Source organism: Varroa jacobsoni, unplaced genomic scaffold, assembly GCF_002532875.2.
Source record: "Varroa jacobsoni isolate VJ856 unplaced genomic scaffold, vjacob_1.0 scaffold_815, whole genome shotgun sequence".
In the NCBI taxonomy this organism is placed as follows: domain Eukaryota; kingdom Metazoa; phylum Arthropoda; class Arachnida; order Mesostigmata; family Varroidae; genus Varroa; species Varroa jacobsoni.
The window spans coordinates 616,460-643,669 of NW_019213717.1; the positions used below are offsets into that span (position 1 = coordinate 616,460).

A 27,210-nucleotide genomic window follows, 5' to 3' on the forward strand; every position below is an offset into this window, starting at 1 on the left:
TTTATATAGACATGTTAGTTTAATGACAAAGTAAACCTGGTTGACTAAGCTCTAAGCGGGTCTCGGCTCCTGTCGAACAATTTCCGTATAATACCTGGTCGGAGGCCTCTACTAGCGATACAATGTAACAGACATAGTAGTTTCACATTGATACTTCTATCCGATTTGATATGAATACAAACTCGATAACGTATAGAGAAAGATATCAGATGTTAAAGCTAGGCGAATAGGCAGAATTTTTTTTGGAAAGGTCAAATGCTTAGGTAGTGGTAGTTTCAATGGTATTAGTCTACGAATCAGGATTCCTTGGCATAGCTAAATGGGTTGTTTATTTTATAAAACGCAGAAAGAACCATTCGACTAATCCTCTTCTTGAGTTAGGAGTACCCTTCAGATAAAGCCCGCCATTAGTGAAGGGTCTTTTCGCTTTTCCGATATTGGACGAGACGGCTGTATGGTAGATGATACCCGTACCAGAGAACAAATGTGAAACAAGCAACAAATGTCGACTGATACTGTTTTAGCTGGAAAAGGAAAGGTGCAGTAAGAAACACACGGTCACACACACACATACACAGTATCCCGAACGCAAAGTATCCAGAAAATAGGTCCACAAGGAGGATCAATGTCGTCTTAGGGATAGCGAAACACCACAACGGCAGCGCCCGTCCTATTTATGTTACTGTTTCATAATCCACTCGTTTCTGCTGCCTTTCTAATTTATACCCACAAACAGTATTTAAACCAAACACAGATGCATCCGTTGCCTGTCGCACACTTGCGCGGCGATTACGGGGTAGCTTTATCGACCGCTCTTTGGGGAATAAGCTGGTTTCTCCAGGGAACGTAACAACGCAACGGTGAGCGATATTCAAGCTCATCAAAACGAGTTATGGCTAGCGAACATAAGGGAACCCTATGACAAGCTAGACGATGTTATTGATAGGTTTTTTTTTTTTTTTTTTTTTTTTTTATCTCGTTATTATTTATCTAGTTAAATCTAGTTATTCGTCATTTAGTACCGCACAACTAGAATCACGACAAGAAAGACTCGTCTGGGCCGTTTGTCGGCGACAAGAAGCGTTCCAACGATTAGCTTGGAAGAATCCGATAGAAATATATGACTTGCAAAGGGCAATTCAAATCTCAGCAGCGAGTGAACGTGTTCGCTTTGATAGAGGTGGCCTCCTTCCACCCAGTATTCTCAAGATATAATATAGCTAACCTGAGTTTCAGCACAAGCTACAGTCTGATATTAGACGAAACACGTTTTTCTCACCGACCTGCTACAGCCTTAACGGAAGCTGATGCCGCATTCGGTGACACCAGCAATATCATAGTTACTAGAGACAAACAACGATTATAGCAGCGGCTCTGCGACGAAGTCTTCCTTCTATAAACACTTAATACAGGCTTTCGCTAAGCTCACCAGTAGCTACTAGTTGTACTTGGCATAGTAGTTGTGGCGATGTTATTTTTTTTTTCTAATTCGATATGACAAGCGGCGCTTCAACGGGATCGCACAGGCTGAACATTTCAAGGGCTCTCGAATTGAAGGCTGCCGCCCTACCGCCGTTGCTGCTATTGAGACGACTGTCAAAGCATTGCTTGCAGAAGACGTCTCGTTGTGACAACTCACGCAGCCCATATCGGCCCCTTCATCCAGCCCCAGACTCACTACCTAAACACCACTAGTCATAATAATACCCGACAGCTGAAACACTCTCATCATTTTATCACACTGAGAGTAACAATCGTAGCGAAAAAAAAAAAGCCAGCTACCAATAAATTGGGCCAGTGTAGGGCACAAAATACATTTTAGCACTCGAAATCCACACCGGCTGTATCGCATCATTGAAGTAGATATGCAAGCACGGGCACGTAGGTTTACACCAGTAGCTTTAGCAGCGATCGTGAGGGACAGCCGAGGGCTGAAGGGGGAACAATCAGCAACATCACCAGTTTCCGATTCTGCCAGTGCGCATAAACAGATACTAAGTGATATTCGCACAGTGGGACACACTGCGTCAAGCCCAAGGCCCAATTTCATAGCCCGAAGGCGGGAAAATTGAGAAACCGAATCGCCTGCTGCCATCGTTAAGTGTTCAGAGCCACTGTGCGTCCTGGCATAGGTATTTTCGACAGTACCAGATCGAAGATCTGTACCGTCACGTCTAAATTGAGTCGTATGGGGGCAATCTTTGTAGCAACTCTAAGCATCCCGTGAGCTTGTAGTAGCTTAGCTTGACCCGACAGGAGATCATGTGGGCGACAAAACCAAGCGTATTTTCATACCTGATGAAAACAGGAGAAGGAAGAACCGTTGTGCGAACTTGTATGCAGCGGCATAATTGGTAGTCAAATATTAGCAACACGAATAACCACTAGGGGATAATAGGTGTACATATATTAAAATCGAAAGAAAAAAAAAAAACCCAATGTATCCTTAAACGTGCGTGCCCGGAAGAAAATTTAGAAAAAAATACAACGATACCTCGTCCTCGTACTGTCCTTACGAAGGCTGCATATACATCCAATGCTCGATACATAAATAGATTTGTTTAATGTAAGGGTTTACAAAAGTCATACCTAGTTGTGAGTGTATGCAAATGGAACGTGCCGTTATGAATGGCGGACAAGGTCTGTATGTATGCCACAATCGAGTGCCGATAGCCGTTCTGAGCACGTGTAGGCAACGGGCCGACATGCGCTGAAGCACTTCAATGCACGCACTATATGCGGTACGATCTGATGCTACTTAATCGTCTCGTAATCGTTAAGTCAAGGTTTTGTTCAGACATCTCGCTAAACTCTCGGTTCACGCATAATTTTAAACGAATCGATAAACCTTGAAAATGTTTAAATAAAAGAACGTGCGAGTTTTCAAAGTAGGTCCCGTTAAAAAACCACTCCTGGCGAAAAAGTCATTTGTGACATTGAATATGAGGAGAGTTATCGCAGCGAAGAGATTCGGCTGGTTTATATACACGTGTGTGTTACTTCTAATGTAAGTAACAATAGTAATTATTGAAAAGTCAAATATGAGCAACTTCGTACATGAGCGCTAGCTCAACAGTTGTATGTATGTATAGATATGTAACGTATACGACACGGGTTTGCTATCAATTCTACAAGAATAACTACTATTACATGTATGTAGCAAACAAAGGGCTGACAACAGCGGGTTTCGCGGCCTTTTATTTGAACAATGTTTATACCAGAACGTGATCTGATGAAAACTTAATAAGCTAATGGTTCCAGGACTTGATTTACTTTTATGAACCGGAGCTACGGCAATGTGCATCGGACGTTCAGTCAGAATGAGAACATGGCACAGAATGAAGTAGGAATAAGTCGCACCAACAACAACAGTGGGTGCGCTATATGTGGAGGTACACTGCTATGAACAGTGGCTCGACACACCGTAGCGCTCTGTTTACACCTTCAATGCCAATGCCAAAATCAATGTATAACAGCAATGCCAACTCCTGCGCGCCATAATCTGCGCAGCAGCGCCGTAAAGAGTAAAGTTTATGAGACAGGCGCCGACAGTGGCGTCTGATGCCTTCCTGCCTGCATTAGCGGAGTCATCGGCGAATAAGAGCGAAGGTGAAGCAGTGTCTCGTTCGATGACGCTCGCCAGACAGACGGAGTAGAGAGAGAGAGAGAGAGAATCTCTCGCGCAACAGAACGACGAACGAAAGGAACAGGATAGAACAGAACGAGCTGCAGCAGCAGCTAGAGAATAAACAACAATCTGTGTGGTGTGTACGCGTGGTGATGTACGCTGCGATGAGTCGGGAGAGTACCATCACCAGCGACAAGATGAGCTGAGGGATGTGTACCTCTATGTAGCTTCTGCTGATACGATCCATGCCCAATTGGATGGAGCTGGTTCCGCCCCTCGTAAACCTTCTCGTGAAATCGTTGATTCCACGGCGCACGGCCACATACACACGAAACGCATTGCTGCCGTTTCACATATGTACGAATAGAAACGATATGCAAGGCTCCCTTCACAACACGGGACGCTACTGGCGAGCCAGCACCCAACGCAGCCCCTATCATAACCGTCTCATAACACAACTTACATAGATACACGCATCGGCCTAACTGCCAACATCTTCGCAAGGCTCTCGGTGAACTGTGTCCTCACTTGTGTACATATAGGTGTACTTGAGTTCGTTGCTACAGCTTTAACCTAGGTCCAACCTGGTGTACCTATACGCAGTGACGAGACTTCGACCAGAGTCTACACTTCAAGAGTGTCGTGGACAAATGTAGTAGATAAGGAATTCTTAGGGGTTAGCGGGGTATGGCAAGGATCAGACCAGGGGCTCAGTGGAGGATGGAGAGCAGTCGCGCTTCCTTTTAGTGTGACAGTGCCCTAGCCTATCGGTATCCGTTTGTAATGGCACGCAACTAAGAGGAAGAGGCGACAGGCTACGTACGCTGGCTCGTTTGACCTCGGCCGCCGGCAGAACCAGCAGCAACTCGAGATATTGCAACGAAGCAAATACGGAGAGGGAGGGGGGAGACGAGCCTGGCTTGCGAGCAAGCGATTTAATCCTTTGAGCTACGACGACCACTACCAGATACTAATAGAATATAGCAAACAGGAGCAGCAGCGGTTGGGCTGTCTGGTATGTACGAAGCTGAGGCGATGGTGATGGCCTGCTGCTGAAAATGGCAGCAAAGGGTGGTGTATCAGACGCCTTTGCTGCAGCATGACGGCTTAGAGGTGCTCAAGAATGGAGCCAATGCTGGTAATGGTAGCCGAGGCTTGACTCAGCCCTTCTATAGGCCACGAATACCACGAATACTTGGGCGCCTGCGAGAACGCCGATGGCGGTAGTGAATATCGAACGAAAGCCTTAGGCGCAAAGGATACAGAAAGGTGGCAGCTAACGCAAACTAAAGAAAGAACACATACACATATCTATTTGGTAACACAGCAGGCGAAGGACATTGACATCCGTTGCCGCCGCCGCTGCTGCTTTTGTTGTTGCTCAACCAATAAGGTTCGGCTTAGTCCTGACTCTGGCGAGGCGCCTTGTGGCCAGGCAAATAGACGTGTTGGAGATTACGTAGCCAAAGGATAATAGTGCGACCATAGACATTTGCAACTCATACATTTATCGTATCCTGTTGGTTTTCTATGTTGGCCGAGTTGTACGAAGTCTGTGTTTTAGGTGATTCAGGACGTGGATCACGATACTAATCATAAGTTCCAATGGCGTTTATAGTGTTGCTAGTACAATCCCGCTTTCAACCAAACAAACGCTACCCCGATAAACTCCACTCCGCATTTGTTGGACGCGTGCTAGCACACCGAATATCGGAGCTCGGATATCACAAGCAAGTAAAAGTTTTGGCATATACAGGCAGGCATAGATAGATAGATGCATGTATGTTAAGTGACGAAACATATACAACGATGAAACGCATCTACAAGGCCGATTATTACTAGCGGACTCAGCGGGGGTCAACGCGCGTGCCATACCAACCAATAAGCAAAACTTGACTGCAATTGAGATGTAATAAAGCTTAATGGAGAAGCTGTCATTTCAACAGGATAAGCATACTCTCGACCGGTTTCTTACGTTTTGTTTCGAAATACCTTACGTACAACGGCCCTTCATAGATGACTACTCGACCCCTGTGATTACGATGACCATCTAATGAATATCTGGCGGGGTAGTGCGCTACTTTTTGTTCAAGCTACACAGACCCTGTACTTCACACAAAGAACTTCTCCGCTTCTTCGCTAATTCTCTCTCGTTCATTAGTTAGTTAGTGCGCCTTTGACAACTGGATTATAAACGTCGTCGTTAATACAAAAACAATTTAATGTGCTAAGATCGTATAGAGGCGAACACGCCTGATTCGGCTCCTTATGTTTCTATGGAATTTGTCTGCTTGTGTATATAATACTAGATGAACGGGCCAAAAATGTTCTACTTTATGCATTATCTCACAATACCTCCTCTCCCTCTTCCCCTCTCTCTCTCTCTATTTAGATATAATAAAGAGCTGATACAGATGGCACGAGCACTGGTAATTACTGCCATTGTCACCAGTGAGTAGCATGTTTATTCTCACTTGGCACCTTTGCTATCTGACTTGAACGAAATATTGCTTGTAACTATTACTTGATATCGTCCCTGGGATTATGAATATCGTTTTGCACTGTTTTTTCTCCGTGCATGTGAATTCGTCAAAGATGTTTCAATAGAAAAAGCAGACAGACACACCACCGTTGCTTCGTTAACAGCCAACAAAAACGCCTTATTCGCAGAGTATGGCCTCCGTGAACGCACTCCTTGTAGTAGACACGATTGACTCACGTGCGTGATCTTAGCGCGCTCATCTCATCTAGATTCGTCCATAGTGCAGAAGTCATTCAGTCATTTATTGATCGTCCCGAGGGTGAGTTCTATCTGCAATAAAATAGTATCCTGGAGAGCCTCTATGACACCAATGACTGGACAGGCAGATGAACCAGAGTTGTTATGTCTGGTTCGTCCATCGGATCGGATCCTCTGCTTGCCCTGTCCTCATCCGCTTGTTCATAGGCCTTCTTTCCCCGCGCCCCTTGACCCCCTGCATCACACCGTCCCTGGTCCTGGTCATCGTTCTCTGACGGTCGACGAAGCTAAACGCGCTCGGAACAAATGAAGGTAGGTGATTCTATGAAACGAACCGAGTGCGCCCTGTGTTGACGGCTACATATAACAGTATACTCACTCAGTACAAGACCTACCCCATGGGCGACGAACAATATAACTATGGCCTGGTGACAGAGTTTTATATTCCGCTTATGATGTGGCTGTTTCTGTTATTTGTAAAACTGTTAATACGCACCAGGGCTGAGTAGGTCGCTAATAGGTATCTGGTCCATACGAATGGTGGTTGACTTCCGTTGAAGCGCGAAAGACTATAGGCCCAATCTCGAGCATTGAACGGATGAGTAGATGTCAAGTTTGTATAGACTTCTACGAGATGTAACATTGCTCGTTCTTCCCCTGTACTTTTCTCACATTGCTATAAACACACATATTTACGAGTATAGCACGGGCGGCAGAGCGAGTTATCAATTTAAAACATGGATTCACCGCCAGCACTATTGAGAGCTCCTGGCCACTGGCATCGGTTGTGCTGGTACTGTTTTGATACAACCCCACAGACACACAAACCCAGATGCATACCCACTTGTCGATATACATGGTTTCCGCTAGAGTTGGCTGTAGCTGCCTAACCCCCGTTGCGGACGTTGTGCCTTTTCGTTCGCGTCGACATCCCGACATGCGTGAAGATAGCAAAACGCAAAAAGAGCTAGCGGTGATCCTACGCAAGCGGCCTTCATTTCAGACGCTCTCGAACACATACGAACCAGTGTACGTTTTTCATCTCGAAAGGCAAAAACGACTCGTCCACTTACAGAAGTTATCCGATGCTAAGTTGGCATTACGAAGCTTATCTGATGCGCCACGAACGATCCCAAACACGAAGGAGAAAGAAATTTGCTCTCATCAAGTATCGGCGAACGCACTATGGGATCCGCTGTAACATCACTTGTTGATGACAATAATCTTTGTCAGATTAGCCACACCCGTCGTTGCGCAGCGAAAAAGAAGTCACTCTTCCATATTGAAAGCGATTTCTGAAATTGTGCCATGCATAGGGCTATGGCAAGCAGGTACAGAACCTTCGGGATTCAATAGCGCTGAAAATAACAGGGTGGATTGGGGGGTAAAGGGGAAGGGAATAGCGATCAATAGCATCGTTTGCGACAGTGGGAGTCCTTGTGCGGTAACGGCACTCTCATTGTAAATCTTCACTAAACTTCATCCAACCCCCGCGTCCACCTCCTTTTTATATATGACCAGTCCTTTCCGTGCTAGAAACAGCCTACTCACGACCTTTGATAGCAGCTTTAGTGCGTATAATGCTTTCAGTGGGGTTGTGCTTCATTCTGGTGCGAAATTACACTATAAAAAGCAAAATCCCACAGTTCAAGAACGACACAGGAAATAGGAAAAGATTCGAGCACTCAACCCCTCGAGGTTTATTAGCAGATTTTTCCTTTTTCTATTCATATAGTTCATGGAACGATATATAACAATATTTTGAACGTTCCACTTGTCCATTTTCGTAGATATTTTGGGAATTTTGTCAAGCTGCTAAATCAATACGCCTGTCTATAGTGATTTCTTTTTTATCTACGTTATTTTTCGAGTTAGAAATGAAATTCTGTTCCAGTGATGATAAGCAGACGAGAAAAAAGCCCTCTCTTTCGGTGTACGCATTTAAGTTCCAAGTGAAAGATACGATAGAAAATGATTTATTATTTAAAATTTACAGTAAACATTAGTGAGCGATAGTAGTGAATTCCATTATTTACATATGTACATAATCAGGTACACGTATATACGGCGATAGATTCGTTGCTGGAGAGGCGTTCTTGGAAGCTGAATAACCATTGTTGAAAATACGTATAATGCATATAACATATAGTTCTGGGGGCGTCTATATGGGGGTTGCTAAATTGCTTCCGTTAGTTCTATCGGACAATAATAAGATCTTTAATAGCATTTTGAGAGTCTTTTTTTAAAGTTAGATACTAAGAGGTTTTAGCCTAGACAAGGGAAGTTGTCTGAGAATGCAAGATTCATGATATCGACGTTGCCATTTATCCAGCGATAGAATATTCGTTGAAAACTAGAAGATAATTGCTCTAGCAATTTCTGCCTGATTCGGACAAAGTTAACGAGGTAATGGTGATCGTAGACGTGGCTCCAGGCCTTCTGGCGTAGCGGTAGTTCTTCTTTTCGAAGGTGATCAATATTTGTTTTTCAGTAGTACTATAGCGAGCAAAAGAGGAACAGCAGCAGATCCTCTCGGCTGGACAGGATATACATAGACAGCCACTTATCACAAGCACACTGTCGCTTGATTACGATTGTGCGTATGGAAGAGGAACGCATGGCGATATGTCCTGCTGGCACAAATGGACCCTGCCAACGCGGGAAAATATATGGAAAGTATATATACTTACATGCATTATAATAAATATTAATAGCCTTAAGAGACAGACACTAACGCAGAGAAACTGGAGTCAATAGCGTGTCTAAATATAGATGATACAATTCTATTTCAATTGGCTCAGAAAGAAATTATCGAACAACTCTCAGTTGGTAAGCGTCCATCAATAAACGCCAACGAAATAGTGACATCCCAATTGACACGTATATCCCCATAACGCGGCTACGCCATTAGAATGGTCAGGTTTCAGTGGACGCGTACGCTATCGCCTTTGATGTAACAGCCAAAACACACCCAGAACTCGAACAAAATCTGCATATCTCAATATTTACATATCATATATATGTCCTTGCTTTGTTTGTACGTATGTACAGAAAATGGTTCTAAATAATCGGCCTGTGTTATGATCAGTTCTTCGAGGACACTTATCGGACGAAGGTGCGCGTATGCTTAATGCGTAAGCATGCCTTTATTTCGTATCTGTCTTCTTTTCGGAGAGACCTCTTGCCTACGACTAATTATTTAGAAAAAAAACATCTCAGGTAGATGAAAATATATTGCTTAATTGCGTCGAATGGACTGTACGACCGCATGAGGACGCACTCGCGATATAGCCGCACCCGTCCTCACGCTAGTGCTGTTGGTAACGTGACTTTCCGCGTAGCTCGGAGACACACGGCCGCCTAACTTCAGATCCGGACACAGGAACAATTTGTCCCTGCTGGAACTTAATCGTTTGGAGTAATCCTTGCCGGCTTAAACAGCGGACGTGACACATCGCAAACACTTTTCCCATGCACAAACAGTTAAAGGAGCTAATTTTCGGTCGTCACATTTAAGCTCAGGCTAAGCTTTGCTGAACAAAAGTCGTTCTTTTTATACTGGTGAATATAGACATGTTGATAGATATGGTAAACAGGCAGGCTTACCTGTTCTGAAGCATGCTGTGCTGCAACGAGACATGGCCGGCAGGTGTTGTTGCTCCATTGTTGTTGCTAGCGGTGTTGACGTTGTTGGTATTTATGCTGTTACTGTTGTTGGGAGTTGACGCCAGATGAGACCCCGGATGACCGCCGGGCGCCGGCGGCGATCCGACACCGCCCATCAGTCCTGCGTTCCACATTCGATTCGCTGATCTGAATTGAAAGCGTCCGGTCATGTTGTCGTATCATCCACATGAAGAGAAAACGGGCAAATAGGAAATCAACGAAATCAATAATGCGGCCAAATAAACGTATATATTTCGATCTCTCCGCTGCCTCCTGTGCATCATGTGTTGACATGTTTCTGTTTCATTCTAGTAATTGTTGAAATATATTGCATTTTTGCATAACATTGCGTATCATACGATGCATATTGATCCAGGAAGTGTGCATTTTCTTTCAAATCAAATATGGGATATAGCGTTTTAAATGGATGCTTGTTCATGTTGCTCGATGGCTACCAATGTACTGGATATTATTACTGTTTGTGAATTTAGTAGCGAAGATCCAGCTATAGATAGATCTTGAACGTTGTAATTCCCTGGCTGTCGTTTACTGTGAAAAAACGCAAACGAGAATTGACGACAAAAGGCTAGGTTCTACTCGTCTATACAGCAAGCCCATCGTATGCGCGCAGTCAAAATTGCTAGCATACGATCATTACCGCCATTAGTTATTGTTCCTATTGTACTGCTTCGTTGCTCAGTACTGCTTCACTTGGCTGCCTGTTCTCATTGAAATCGACATAATTTGATACGTCGTCATCGTCATCATCATTGGCGTCATTTTCGCCATCAAATGGGGGAAGATGGGGCAGAGGTGGGAGTCGGCGGAGCAGTCAAGGGAGGAGGACCAGAAGTAAGACGACAAATCGGAGTCCGCAGCGCCAGAAAAAGTCAGAAGAATAAAACTGCAAAGAGTAGAAACGAGTCAATACCGAGCAAATTGTAAATGGCACCAAGTGATGACGCCAATGCGCTTGCTTCGCCAGATAGACAGTCATTCGAAGGGCAGGAAAGACTTTTAGCGGCGGCGGCGGCGGCGGCGGCGGCGGTGGTGGCGCTGGTGTCAGCAAAAGCAACACCATGCGCCACTATTGATAGCGGCGACCGGCGGTAACAGAATCGAAGATGAAAATACAGCAGAAAAAAGAGCGTACGATATCTTCTGATCGGCGCATACTGCGTTCGCTCGCCTGTTGCTCTTCTGTGCTCACGATGTCATAATTCATCAGAGACAACCCGAGCAGCAGCAGTAGCAGCAGCCGCAGCATCTTTAGAACATCGTCAACAACAACAACGACTAGACGAGTACCATCACGTCCTCCTACTCGTCCTCGTTCTTCTCTGTTTCCTCTTCGTTTTATTTTTTCTTTTCCTTTATTTCTGCTGCTGCCGGCGCTGCCACTATTGTTCATATATTGCTGTCATTAGCGTCTCTATAGATATCGTTACAGCATTGTTGTTAGCGCACGTACATTGATCATACATTTTCGACCAGCGTTTCGAACCAGTTTGGCCGCCGAATTACCTCTTATAAGAGTTGTCGTTGCTGTTACCATTATTATTATTATTATTATTCGTGTCTTCGATGCTTTGAAAAGGACGAGTCGTGATTACATACTGCAATAAGCATATATACATTTAGCATTGCGATTTGGGCGGTTGTTTGGCGGCCGCTAGTAAAATATCATAGGAGGCGGATCCCTACCACAAAATGATTGATAGTAATAATAATGTTTAAAATACGTCTATTCAATGATTTTCATATTCTACCGTCTCTGAGTGGGGCGCTTTGTTGCAGAGGGACAAAATGTCAGTGGAACTATTAGTGTCACACTCAAGTAAGCTCTCAGATTTGTATTAGTCAATTGGTGACTTTCTTGATCGTGCCTTTGAAACTGCTGAGAAGTCATTTATTAATTGACGAACTTTTATGCTTCACTGTATATTTACATAATTTAGAAATGTCAGTACTTAAAAGTAATAATATTAATTATTATACGGTCTTCCGTTGTTTGCCTTTTGCTTTAGAGGCCCACAAATCTGAAAACCATACATGTATGCCATTTGTTCGATATATTATGGTGTGTTTTGTCTATATCGAGCATCATCATAGCGGTTAGCAGCTCAAATCTATTCGAGATCGCGCACTTGTTGTAGTTCGGCTATTTATCCGGTAGCAGATCCGGAAGTTCCGCTTGCTTCTGTTTTTGTATAACAGCGTTAATAAATTGGACCCCAACATTTTGTCGTTTTAGCCCAAGTCACAGTAACATCGTCGACCCATATCGGTAAGCAACCGTTCCTTTGAACGGTCATTTATTAAGGTTGACTAGATTCACGAGCTGCGTACATCCATCTTGTCCTCAAGTTTCCCGTCTACTCTGAAGCAGCTGAAACGGCAGTGAGGGTGGAAGAAGAGGTGACGAATTTAATAACGACATGTATCTTAAGGCTCACTCGGGCTAGAACGCGTTCTCCGTTTTACGCTGATTCACTCGTTTATATTGTCGGTATTAAGCACTATATGTTGGCTATATATGTATATGTATCTAATTTCTGACTGCTCTTCGATCTTGACTTCAGTTAGATAAAGGGCGAATGTTTTTTTTTCTTATATAATACTCATGACGATCGATTTCCTACCGTGCAGCTAGTAACATGCTGCCATAACAATAGGTACTTGTTCTTCATTCTTTGGAACAACACCTCTTTTTTTCCTGCCGATATTACCGACAATCCAAACAGGGGTCCAGAGACGGAAAGGACGTCAGTTCGAAATAGCCGATAAGTCGACGCCACCCTATCCGCTAACGATGATGGAGTATCAGTTCACTTTACCTCGCCTATGATAATGGGTCAAAAGCACACTACACGTATACGTAACAGAGGCGGCGGTAGCAGCGGCAGTAACGATAACGGCCATAACAGCAGGTCAACAAGCAGGCCAGCAACGAAATAAAACGTACAGCGTCAAAAATTTGTGGCAACGAAGTGGGTAATCACAGCAGACGCACGAGGTAATCTGTATCACAGAATCTGTTTGGGAAGATGGCGCAAGATATCAGGTCGACCAGAGATAATCACAAGCGTTGCAATGTTTAAAGATATCATTTGATACGGCGGGGAAACGCCTGAGTGGGTGGGGCAAGTAAGAGAAAAATCATTCAAAATGAGAAATAGAAAAAGAAAGCTTGCAGCCGGCGAATTTACTATGGAGGAATTCGAATTTCCAATAGTGTAGGTGTGCATCTGGCTTGCTCCAAACACAGAGTGATGATATAGCGGACGAAAAAAACATGGACAATTGTGTAGAACAAAGATGATGAACAATGAAATAATTGATGTGTAAATCAGTTATCGTGAACATATATATATATATATATCACTCTTGATAAAAGATAGACAAAAATGCAACGGAAATACACAACAGACCTAAGTCTCTGGAAACACCGTGTTAATAACGATAACTGTTTGTAGGTTATCAACAATAAGCGTTCTTTGCTCTAGCCTAGTCCTGTGCGAATATAATAGGTGAAATGCTTGTAATATGGTTTATCTCAGTGTTTTGGCTTGTTTCTCACGAGGTTCAATGAGGTTACAATTTCGGTCTATCCCTGCGCGCGTTACTTTAATGTTACTGCTTGTTTCTCCTGTTCCCGGCGTGCAGCGTTGAAACCTTTACCAGTAATCGCAAAGGTCACTGAAACGTTGACCTATCTAAACGGGTGTGATAATTGTCATGATAATATATCTCCTAATATATCCAGTATTTTGTTATAGCACTGTTATCACCGCGTTTCCATGTGTGACATAGAAACGGTGCGGCTTCCGACGTGCTACACACTCATAGTGGCTAAGCTGAAAATCTTGGTCGAGTTTCCTACCTATATTCTTTTCTGTTCCAGGAGGTAGTTGTGATATTGGCCCGACGTAATGCCTAAATATTTGTATAATTTCTCTCTATCAGCACCTTCCCTTGGATTAGAATAAAAAAATTGAAGGAAAAACCAAAAATCCTTAGGAAAAATCACTACTGAACTTTTGAGCGTATTAAACGCCAGCTTAAGTCCGTGCTTTTACTGTGACCGGTCTTCTGTTTCTGTATTTAATAGGACCGTCATCCTTAAGATAGTGCATGACTAGATGGTGTCCACGTCATGGCCGAACAATACATTTGGTTTCTTCAACCTCTTTCTATTGATGAGACTCAAACACAACACCTTAAATCCTTTCTGTGATCGTAGTGGTCGTATTCTCCTAATTCTGTCACACACGACGGGAACAAAATAGCTGATATCGGACAGCTCTACCTCAGTCGTGTAAAGTTTTTCAGTTTGATGTTCTCTGTAGCGGATGATCAGACTGTTTTCCTCATATAATAAGCTAAATATCGCGATCTATGCCACGTCCGTCGAGTATTTATCAGAGCTGGTCTGTGCTGGCTTTATCGTACGCTCTTGTTGCATCCAAAAAAGTTTTGCTCTGGTCCCCAGCTATCTCTATTATTGACGATGGTATAAAAATATTATTATCTATGCACATATTATTCCGGAATCTATTTAGAATTTCTACGAAGATTTCCTGTTTCTTTGTCCTTACCTCTACGCTGCGACAGATCAACTTTACTGTTAGTCTGAACAAGATAGAAAGTCTTGCGATATAAATATAGGTTGTAAGGGTCTGCACAAATTATGTATGCTTTGTGAGTGCGCTGCTATCCTGCCACACGTTTTTGCATCAACGTATCGCTATGCACTATTTTCTGACATACGTGCGGTGCCCTTTTTGGTTTTCGTACGTACGGGTATATTACCAGCTCAAGTGTTGGCGTCCTAGACTTCCCTCCCTCTATTCCTGTTTTCAATACCCTTTCATTATCTTAGGATTTCGCTAATGTTTTGTTATCATTGTTTTATCTGGCCAATTGAATAGAATCGGAAAGCCGTTCTACCACTGGTAGTTGTTGCGTCCGTTTGTGCCAAAATACCCACTGTTAAGGATTTTTTTTTCCCAATCCATCTTGTTGTCCAATTTGCCTCGGCCCGATCTTCTTCCAACCAGTAGGTAGACTTGACTACTGCAAATCTGCATGCGCACACACGTGCACATTTACATGCACACGGTATGACGTTTGTGGAAAAAATGTGCGTTTCTTAAATCCCCACCGTTCGCTTTACCGTTGTCAAAGGTCTTTTGTTGCTTCGCGTTTAGTAACCCAATCGACGTGTGTTGCTCTTTTTGGTGGCCGGCGTTGACGAAGCAACCCCTGTTACTGCTATTGCCACTAACAGCCTTTTTACAAACAACGTCCGCTTTTGCTCCCTACGCCCACTTTGGCTTGAAGCCCTTGTTTTAGCCAATAGCAGTGTTCTTTCACTGCGCTATTGTCGTACTCCTTCTGCATGCAGAGCGGACGGTTTTAATTAATTGGCCGAAGCCTGCTGCCGTCATGGATGTCATACGAAGTTCGCATCTTACCCATCGCATATTCTTGCCTTTCGTACCAATTCGATTACTTCTTCAAACTCTAAGGTTCCACTCGGAGTCGAACAGAACCGAGAGTGAGACAGCAACAGCTCGAGTGTAACGAAGGGCAAACATTTTGGGAGTTCTGCAGCAGCAGCGTAGGAAGCCCGTAGACGTAGGTGTGCTATAACACGCACAACTTTACGAGACAATTCAGATGGAGGCACCTCGACCCCCTCTTCAGCTAGCGAGCTAATTAATCAACGAATGTGTGTCCTTAACTTCACCTAGTTTGTAGAAACAAGGTGAAACAAAGATATGAAAGGGTGAAATCCAGTCTCGCCTTTTATTTCGGCTGCGTTCGCTGCAAAAGCCAGCGGCAAATGTCTCGCACATGTTTAGACACGACAAATACTACAAATCACATATTTTCTTTCAATGTAAATTTCTCCACGACAGATCAGCTATGTCATAACGTCTTCACATTTAGCGTCCGATACTGACTGTGTGTCCGCACAGTTGTGGTACATCGAGGTAGCAGTTACAGCTGTGCCCTGGTGATCATCACCGGTTCTGAGGTCAGCATGGTGTCCCGTGGATGAAATGCCTCTGAAGGGTAACGTCCCCCCGCGTAGGATGAAGCCAACGACCAGTCGGCCAGTCGGTACCGCCACGAGCCAAACCGAGAACTGCGAGGAACATGGATCTAGGGCCATAGCAGCGTTTATTCGAGAGTAGGAAAGACAGGGGAAGAAAAGCAGGAACGACAGCCGAGTGCAGAGAACTCCGCCCAGATGTTCGCTAACGAGTTGGCGAAACCTGCTAGTTGGCCATCGGAACGCAACGGCCTTTTCCTCCTATTGTTCCCTTTGCATACCTACCGGCAAAGAACTGTTAGGGTTAGTATGAATGGCAAGGTTCAGCCGCTAAGCATTTGTATCTTTGAAAATGGTATGTGTCTGTTGAGAAATGAACGTGTGCATATTGTTATCACACGATTAATCACATTGTTTTTATCTGCGTTCGAGCCACACGCTAGGATGGACAGTACGTCGAATTTATTCGTTTATACGTAGGCTAAAACTCTCAAATGGGAATAGATATGGCCCTGATATCGCCTTTGTTGATCACCCACGGCCGCAAATCCTTATTTTATACTACTCAACCGAATCCAGGATCCGTCTTCAGCGCGCTAGTCCTAGTATAAGCCCGAAATGACTTAATATGCGAAACAAGCAAAACCTATCTTACTGAGGATCATTGTGTGAACTGAACAACGAGTAACGAGTAAATTCGTCACCTTTGGCATTGACGAGCGCGTGCCGTCCTTCTGTCGTCGCTGCGATTCTATTTGAAAATGGTTTACTTATTGCTTCTTCCACTTTAGCAATCTCTGGATATCCAAGGTAGAATTATAGTTTACCTTAATTTGCGTATTTCGCCTTCTTATTGACTTCGCTACGCTGGAAGTAACTAGAAGCGTATCGAAGAGCGCGTTTATCACTCGCAACGTTGGCTACACGAATTGTATCCGAACCAGAAAAATAGTAATATAATAGTCCGAACATCCAGCCATAGCGGCAAATCATCTCTGCCGGCAACGGGCGGCGGCCACACTCTACGAAAAGCCCCAAGGGCTTCGTTCGACACGCCTGTGCCGTTTATCTTTTCAGCGGTCGTCTCACTGCCCGTTAAATGATGAACCCGTTTTCTCTCCCCTTTTCGTATGCGTTATTTCTTACTGTATCCTATGCAGATGCGTATCTGCAGCACGTACGCCTCCTCGTCTGTGGACCTGGTAAGCCTCCCGGTGTCGTCTGCGTTGGCCAGGTGCAGGCTTTCTTTGTTCGTATGTCCAACATAAAATGAGATGTTTTCGCCTATGTTTCCACCCGTCGCCCACTGATGGCGCTACTAACGCAGTGACATACATATTGCTGTGATAGTTACAATAGCTATCCCAAACGCTCGTCAGCTGTTAAACATTCGCCGGATAGCGATTCATACACTTTGCCAATCTCAAAGCGTGCGCTATTTATTTCAGTTTACCGTTCAACGTTAATCTAAAGAAGATACGAGAGCTGTAGCAGAGAAAGCCCGAGACGGACTATTGCTTCACCGGAATTGTACCTCGCAGGCAAGGCTGCCTGCCTCACCCTCTAATAGAACAGAATCAAACCGGCCGACCGCTCGCTAGGCCGCAGCAACTACGTGGACACAGCACCACTTATGTCGACGAACGGCCTGATCTAGCAATTAGCTCTAGTAACAATCACACAAAGCTTGCTAAAAAAAAACGTGAAATCACCGATGGCGACGATGGAAGGATCACAAGCGTACATAAAAGCAGCAGTATCTCAAGTACTCGAATTGGAGTCATTCTCGGGTAGAAGAAGCTGCATTTGGGCATTTCGACGCGGCCGTCGAGCATCAACCAGCAAAGCGGGCACCGACGACTTGGGGTGGGCGGGGAAACGAGCCTACCGTATAGACAACGGCCGCGATTAAAGCCAGACGACCTGACTAAAACAATCAATATTTTCGGCCGAGCAGCGAAGAGACGATCGGTGAGGAGCGGCGAACAGCTCGGAGTACTTAAAATGAATCTACCTCAGTCAGTTTAGTGGATTGGGGAGTGACAGTGAGCGACTGAGTTATCGAGAAGTCATTTTCTAGTTATGATCGGCATCTTACGCGCACGCCGACTACAGTCGACAGCTAGCGCTTGTTACAGGAAACCGTTAGCCAGATTCTGGTCCTTCAACGAGTTAGGAAACTGGATGAAATCACTTATGCTTATTGCTTTGGCCTGATAGAAAGTACGGAAAGAAAGGTGTCAATAGCTAGACTTAATAGAATACATATTGTACGCGTGATGAATAGAAAACGCGGGGCAAGTCTGTTTATAAAGTAGATTTAGTAAAATAAGGTAATCAAAGTTTAGGACCCGCTGTACCGAGGCGCTATAGTAGTGTCGATGGTGAGTTTTATGCACACCAAAAATACACTCTTTGTTACCTTGTGGGCACCTGAAGGAAAAATCCGTAGGGTTTATGAATGCTGCGAAAAAAAAATTCCCTTATATCTACTGTCGGTGGGTCGTCGTCGTCGTCGTCGTCGCCGCATATTTCGTGTGTCGTTCTTTGTCGTATCGTTTCCGAGGCCGAGAGCTGCAGCTCTGCGCAGACAATCGCTCCGCTCGCGGCAGCGGCCCTAGGAGTTCTTTTCAGCTGATCACAACACTGGGGTCGACACGGCTGGCAGTGGCGGCGGAAGCAAGACTCCACCTTTTTGCCTTTCTTCTTCTCCTACTTTGACTGGACCGCTGCAACGCTAGTCTGACCCTCAACAGAACGGACCATAGATACTGAAAGATCTCTAGCTTTGTTTGAACTGAACACACGCATCCCCCAGACTCCCCGTCATTCCACTACAAATTCTATACAACGACCATTACGAGCATTGCCAGTACACAGGCAACACACGGACAGACAATCGACCCCACCCTTGATCCCGTTCCGAAGGGGAGTTCACACTAAGGGTTACAATACATTTTTATAAGTTTTATCTGCTGCCGAGGCTGCAGCGGCTGCTGTTCCCAAAACAAACCAACGAGAACCGACCGAACGAGATTGTCGAACGGCTCGACGCTCGCCCGGTGATGTTCACCAACAGCAGCGGGAGTAGTGGGGTCAGGAAGGGCGTAACATCACGACGCGTCGTTCAGGGTGCCCCCGAACTGGCAGGCTGGTCCACCCCACAACACCCTATTCCTAACACAGACCAACAAGACGCATATTGAATATTGTACTACTAGGGCTACCATTCGATCCAAATCTATTGGTCCTAGTGGAGTTATCGTCGATACTCAGGTCCCTGGATAACGAGAGGCAAGCAACTTCAAAAGTAACGGAAGGAGCAGCAACGGAAAACCTGCCTACCTGCTTCATCCCCAGTTCAACTTATAATTAAAATTGATTACAAAGTTTCTCCTGATAAAGTTTAGTTGTATTATTGATATTGAAAATTAATATAATCGTAAAAATTTACAAACCAAATTAACTTATTAATTCAAAATGTGATGCTTAATTTCGTTATTATTATTCTTTCGGAATTTCGTTAATAGCCTGTACGTCGATGATGCACTTAGTAACCAGAAATCAGCACCAAACATTTTCCAGTAGTTGGCAATAGAGCTAATGAACTTTTACATACAGTGTAGTAAGTAAGTAAGTAGAGCTTCTCGCACACGTCGAATAGGTAATCTAGTTAAAAAAAAAACCATAGAATGTGATATTAAGAACAGTTTGTTTCATCTTTTCGAGGGTACGCATCGGGGAAGCTGGCATATATCATCGCACTATTGTCATGCCTTCAAATCAAAGAAATTACGTCATCTGACGTTCGAAGCTAGTTAGGTAAAAAAAAAAAAGTTAAGTAAATAGTAACAGATAAATATACAGGTTAAACAGCGAAACTCTAGCAAAGACCGTGACTGTTTCGCCTTTATCGACTATTGAAGACTATGGAGTTGTACCACTTCAACTGCCTGTACGAGGATTTTACATAACCGCAAATATTAAATAGTGTATCTACAATTTGTTATTGTTGGTACAATATTACCTTACCTTGGAAAAAAAATCACAGGTTCTATCGGGTCCGTCGCATAGCAACCTATGTCAGGATAAATTCCTACGGATACGGTAAAAAACAGACGACCTAAGCAGACATTAATAGAACGAAGTAGGCGTCAGAGGATACAATCAACTGAATTTTATCGCTAGTAGCAGATATAAGATACAAATAAACATTGTACACACGGTGTGGTACGTTGCTCTGTCTTCGGGATGTTTTGCCATCCTATTCCAGTCAGATATCCAAACGAACGTTAATGCTTCGCCAGGCTACTAGTTTTAGCTCAAAGTTTGTGTTATACCAGTTCATCGGACTGTTGTGCTACCGAGCGAACAAGCCTTTCCTTTCTGCACCTTCCACACCTCGTTCTCGTTCAGCATGTGGCACCGGTATTAACGGATGCCGCGCCTGGTTGGTTCCTAGTCGTTGTTGTTGTTGTTGTTATTGCCACGTTGTTTTTTAGACGCCCGCTCTGTGCCTCTTTAGCGCTGCTGCTGCACTGACGTGAACGGGCGGGCGAGGGCACTCTCTGTGCCACCCGCATTCGCGCAATACTCACCACTCCACAGAATCACTCCCCATCGCGCGCGCTCTCCCCCTGCACGAGCGGCTCTCATTCCCTTTGTGCGGCACACGCTCGGTCTTTTCCTTGGCTGGCCAGCTTCTCCTGCATGCTGCTATCAAGTCCCATCCGAGGACCCCTGTCTTTGCAGTGGGCGCAGCAGGCGCTGTGCAGGCCTGTTTGTTATATTCCCTTTATTGCTTAATTGGGTGCACATTTAGCGAAATTAGCATCAACTCCTTTGCCCCTAGCCGGACTGGACTGGCCTTGCTGAATCCCCTGCCTCTTTCCTTTGCTCTTGCCTGGATCCGCCGCAACTGCTGCTGCTGCTGATGCCGCCATTTTAACTCGAAGAGTCCGCGCTTCTACTGCTGCTGCTTCTGCTATTCGTAAAGCGGTGCTTTCGCCATCTCTGCTCGAATGCTGCCCCTTGAAGCTTTTTGCCATTTGCCTTTGGTCCCGAGTGTCGCCTTACCCAAATAGTTAGGTAAGCTCCCTTCAGCTCACCCCTTCAATGCTGACTACCCATTTACCCTTGCTGTAAGCCTTACCGTTGCCTGCGATTTGCTTTGCAGAATGGGCAATATTCAATAAAGGCCGTCCGGGCCATCTACGCCATTTGACGAATATATAATTTCGAAACATGATGCACAAGTTTTGACACATACTTCACTATGTGTATACATGCTGCAGTAGTCCATGCTGCCAGAATAAAGTACACCTAAACGGCTGTTTCCAAGTGTAGCCACCTTTGATGCGTACGTACAAAAATAACCCAGACAACCTAACCTAAACATCGCAACATTGACACCGAATCGAATGTACTCCGCTTATAGCTAAGGTGTATTCAGATAACTATGCGGGAGGAGATCACTGACCGAAAACGTTTGTAAATTTACGGGATTCTATAAAAACAACGATATCGATTTAATTAGAACGGGATGAGACGAGACCGTCGATGACCTGGTTTTCGCGCTGATCGAATAGAAACTATCCCCTTTTCGATTCCTTAATTAGCGACGGTCTTGCTTCGACAAATCTTTCACCTCAATCCAGCATTGTTTAACGAATACTGCATTTTTTTTTTTTCCCCTAAATTCGAGTCAACCTATTGACGCTGAAAGCGATCCATCTTTTACTTATTTTCAGCCCTTCCATTAAATGCTCTAGTGTTTTCAGCTGGACGCAATGCCCTCTGTGGCGGTAGCGTGTCAAGGCTAGGATTTGTAGTCACCAAAATGAAGCAGTCGGCTAAATATGGCTGACTGTAGTACGAATATTATATAATTCATACTATAATAATAGAATGGTAGCAGTAATAAAAAAAAGTAGTAAGTTGATTTTGTGTTTCGTTAGTAGATGAAATACTTTTTCATTACTGTCGTTGATTGTTACGGTCAGATCGCTTGTTTAAGATGGGTCGATTGTTGTTCTCGCCAGGAACCGGATTTGGGGAAGCTTATACGCTGCTGGCCTTATTATAACTTTCACGTACCTTTCAGGCCCGTGTCATGAGCCTGTTATCGGCAATGACGGCAGCAGTGACGGAAACAAACCAGTCCAAAGAGCCAGGATAGCGTCGTTCGCTTGTTCTACAGTAACCAGCCGCTGTCTCTATTAATGCTGGCACTGTTAAACGTGGGGACGATGCTAATACAGAGATAGTGCCAGCACCCCCAAGCCGCCTGCTGCTGCTGCTTCTTTCTGTTGTTTGTCGTTTGTTTAATAGCATCGCTACAGGCAGTGCCGTTGTCGCATCGCCCTGGTGACGCTGTGGTCAGCCAATTGATCAGCAAAAACGAGTTCTGCAGTTTACTAGAATAAGATCACCACCAGTTGTAAATAATTATCTTAACACTTTTATACATGTACTGTATGTATATTTGCGTATATATGTTTACATGCATTTGTGTATAAAAAAACGACAGTGAAGAGGCGCTTCTATCAGATATACGAATCCTTGCATGTTCGTCGATCATTTATAGAATGGCCTAGTTGTCTATAATGTGGCAAGTGAGCAACTTCGAAGTGACCAATGTGTAGAGAGAATGTAGCATAGAAATGTATATTCAACTCAAAAGTATGTCCTGGCTAATAGTCCTAGATAATTAGAATGTCTTTGACTTGATAAAAAATTGACTAAATGTTTTTTTTTTATTTACTATCGTGCTTGTTTTTTTTAGCAGGCTTAATTTCAACAAGAAAAAAATGTGCATTCGAAGAGACCTATCTGAGCGTCACACTCGCGGATTTCTTCTGTTTTGAAAGGTTCACGGGCTCTGGGACTAATCCAAGCCAAGCTCTTTAGTCGCTTGCTTTGTTCGTTAGTTTTTTTTTCTAAGATTAAACCATATTTATTAAATTTTACCCTCGCTAATAAAAAAAAAGGCGCACATAGAGAAGCTTTTTTCGCCGACTATCATCTATTGTCAAGCGAGGAAAACTGGAAGCACAACCCATTTAACCGGGAAAGGCCTGTAGCCAAAAAAACTCCTATAACTTATCGTAACTGCTGTTGAATACCGTATAAATAAAGACTCGTCAAGCTTCTTGTTAATTTTTGTTTCACTGACTCTTTTCTCTAATTTGTGCGGTGTGACCCCTTCTCGTCTAATTACTGTTATCGTTATTTGTGCGCTTGAGAAATAATAGCTTCGAAAAAAGTTTTTTTTTTTTTTTTATTATATTATCTGCTTGCGATCTACACAAAAATGTATCTCCCTACATTTACTTTATTAAAAACAATTCACAGAGACAGAATTCTGATCATGCACTTATTTGTGATTTGTGACGCTGTTGTAACGCTTCTATTGTCCGTTTCTAGCCCAATAGCCTTTTCGGTACGCTTCCGTCGCGCGCTTTATGCCCTTTTTCTGACGGCTAGGACATAAGCAGAATGTATTGCATCCATGTGTACTAGGCCAGCAACTATTTGCTGTTCAACGATATTTCTTTTTTGTCAGTTGTCAAGACTACGCAACGCGATGCTAACACTGCAGGCCACGGGTAAATATTCTAGACACGAAACCGTTTCTCTAAAAAGAAGGCGTTTACGCTTTAAACAAAGACGAACTTGTCTCAATGGGCAGTTGCGTTGAGCCTTTGTATAATTATTTGCACACATATAGACACAGATGCGAAAATTGCAAGTGTAGGGTATTTAAGTGTTTGTATGTGAGACCACCGGCAGAGTAAATGTAATTTCTTTGTTTAACTTTGCTGTAGACGTTTTCATGTTTGTGTTTATTGCCGATGTTATTACGATGTGCGAAGCAGAGACAAACAAGCGTCCCGTCAACAGCGGAAGCACCCTCTTCTAGCCCGCAAACAGACAAATAAACAGAATATAAAAGATGCACTCAGCCCGCACAATTGTCCATTATAAATGATGACAATTATAAGAATGATTTGTACCGAATTAATTTCATTTACGGCTCACGTAATACGGCTCATACACATTCTTACAATGTGCAATTAGACGGTCCCATAATATAGCGTTTTGATGGCTACGGAAGGCCAGAAGGTATTTTCTTCTGTTGTCTCCAACGTTGCAAAGATAAAAAAAATCATCATACAACAAACATTTGAAAATATTCTCAGGTTATTCTCATTCAACCCGTTCATAGGCCTGTCGTCCGCATGCAGACCTTTGCAATGATTGCTTAACAGGAAGCAAATTATGTAGACAAAAGATGCTGGGCTAGTAAGAAGGGACTTCCGGAGCCATGACTACTTTCTCCCTCAAATGAAAAACTCTTGGCTGGGTTAAGGAATAAGTCGACCATGGAGACGCCAGCTGCAGCAAATGATCGCAATCGCGCAAGCAGAGCGTGATGGAAAGCGCGCCGCACAGAGGTCATCAGCAAGGAGAACCATCTGCTTCCTTCTTTTGCTCCTTGGTACGAGCCTGCCTCGCTCAACTTTGCTCTCTTGCAACTCGTACCACAGTTTCATTTCATCCTATTCTCAGGCTCTTACTATTGTTTGATGTCAATGACGCACACCGGCCTGATCCGGCAGGTGCCAAAGGCTTTCGATGTCGTCGCCGCTGCTGCTTAGAAATGGAAACAGTTTACTTTACTTTTGGCAATGATGCGCCGCTTTAATAGCTCATGGGAATTTTAATACTATACTGTTAGCAGCGTAGTACGGCGTGTATAGAGAAGTAACGGCGTGGTGATCAAATATCGAAGCTGACAATCGCAATAGCTTCGGTTCAAGGTAAAATTGTATTTATATTCGTAGGAGCGGAGAAGCTGAAGTTTGAACTGGGTATTAGAGGAGCAGGCCCACAGAGTGGACTGTGCCTTTTTACTATGAATAAAAACCGTTTCATGCTCGTTTTCTAATGGTCCTCAATTTGATTTGTGGATTAAACAAAAAGTCATTTGAAAGGTTATATCTTGGCTTGAGAAACCAATGAATTTCGATGGCGGAAGCTTTAAACGTTAGCTCGTTTCGATTATTGTCATGTTTTTTTCTTACACAGGTTTGAAAAGTAATCCGCAAGTGCTTACTGGCCTTTGCTTTTTATTTTCATGTTATAAAAACGTTATATTTTGTTTAGTATTTCAATAGTTGCCCCTTTATTTTTCCAAAATCGATTCTAATTTCTTCGAATGAAAAGTGAGGTATAATAATAACGTAATTAAAAACTAGAGCTGGATTTTGACAATTTGCAACAAATACAGAGAGGAGCGCGACTTCCGTTTGTTCAATAGAGCTTTTGCCCAGCAGGTTGATGGCAGCGGTTCGTTAGGTATGCTTAATTAATTTAACCCGTTATATGAATCTTTAGTTCAGCTAGTTTAACTGAATAACGCTTATAAATAGCTCTTGCCAGGTAAAATATCCAGCGGTAGTGTAATGGCAATTTTTTAAATTGTACCCAAAAATCTTTAACAGGTTTACCAAAGCAAACTGTAGCACGTGCAAACGAGCGACACAGACCAATGGGAGGGAAAAGTTTTTTTTCCTTATTCAGTTTCAAGTCTGTCCCTGGTCTTATCGCCCATATAGAACTAAGCCTTAGACAAAGTAAAGCTTGCGCCAGTATCATCGCATTTCCTCTATGTTCAATCTATAGTGGCTAAATAGAAAAGAACGTTATATTTTTTTTACCTTAGACTTCGCGTAGACAAACGGACACAGAGAAAAATCCAAGAAAAACCAAAAGACTCACTCATCAGAACTTCGTTTCTGCTCTGTGTCTGCTGCCGCGGCCGTTACTGTTGCCGCCTAACTGGGCCAAGTGATACGGTAGTTCTCCCAGCAACAATTAGCAACGCGCGCAACAGCAATAGCAATGGCGGATGACGGTGCCGTCGACGAGGAAGCGCTAAAACAATTTTTGAATCCAAATGTTCAGTATTTTTCTACCGGACAGAATGGAAGACGAAGCATATATATATGTGTGTGTGCGTACAATCGCGTGAGACGATAAGTTGTTACCGACGCGTTCCATGTTATCAGTAACGCTACGCGTCTTGATCGTCCTCGCCGCTATGATGATTTTTTTAAATAGAGACAAGTGTATGACGGACGTCTCTGTCGAATGAAATCGAGACGTAGCGTTAGTTTGCTCGGACATGTTTTGTTCGCCTACTTTCCTTATATAATATGGGCAGAAGAAGGCATGGAGCAGTTAACAGTTCGAGAGCCAATGTTTCCTTTGTTGCAAATTAAAGCGGCAACAATGAATCTAACAGTTGGAGACTTCCCAATAGAAGATCAGCCTATATATAATGTATATGTTATCTGATCGAACCGCGTTGTCCTAAAAGGCACAAACGTACACATGAATACGAATGCTGTCACTTTCCCGTTGAGCTGGCAACGATGAACGGCCCCAACAGTCGAGGCTGGCAGTGTCAGCATTGCAAGCGCGGGTATCGCTATGATACTCTGTGGCCACTACGGCACATTGTCCTGTTGGGACACAGTCGGGACTAACATGACGGCCGATGATCAGTAAGCAAGTTACTTCATTCAGGGCATACGTGCAGCGTTACTCGATCGCGGAGCAGTGGGGAACAATCGTTTCGTTTGCGGTAGCGCCCCGCTGGGCCTTACCGGTAGATTGGACCGAACATCTGCACCGGTAGCAATCAATTGGCAAAGTGGTCGGTTACCTTAGTGCGTCCGCCGATGACTCTGACGTCGATCGGTCGGAAGAATGCGACGACTTTCTTCGATTTCCGCTGTCTGCTATAGTGCCTCGCATCTACTCAGCAGTATTCTACGGCTCCTACCACAAATACATCCGATGCCATCATCTCGTACTGCCGTTAAGAGTGCGCATCAGCTCACTTAGGGTCACACCTTCACACTGTTAATACAGTAAAAGTGTCTAATAGGAAGTGAGCGTAGTACTGATCTAGCAAGCCAGTCTGATCAGAAATGTTAGTCAGAGTGCTATCGGATGGCTGGCGATTCATTACTGTTATTATGTAATCAATGTCAGGTCGGCTAGTGTGGTGGCCGCTTGTTTGCCACAGTGGGGGGTCAGCTCGCG

At 44.0% G+C, this 27,210-nt stretch overlaps 1 protein-coding gene across 2 annotated transcripts in view; it reads right to left on the minus strand.

Annotated features, from left to right (window-relative positions):
* Positions 1–27,210, minus strand: part of LOC111264066 (uncharacterized) — a 165,501-nt gene that overhangs the window by 108,851 nt on the left and 29,440 nt on the right. For both annotated transcript variants that reach the window (XM_086969921.1, XM_086969920.1), the window contains exon 2: positions 9,975–10,181. In XM_086969921.1, coding sequence (XP_086826047.1) covers positions 9,975–10,181 — 207 coding nt within the window. The remainder of the gene's footprint in view (positions 1–9,974; positions 10,182–27,210) is intronic.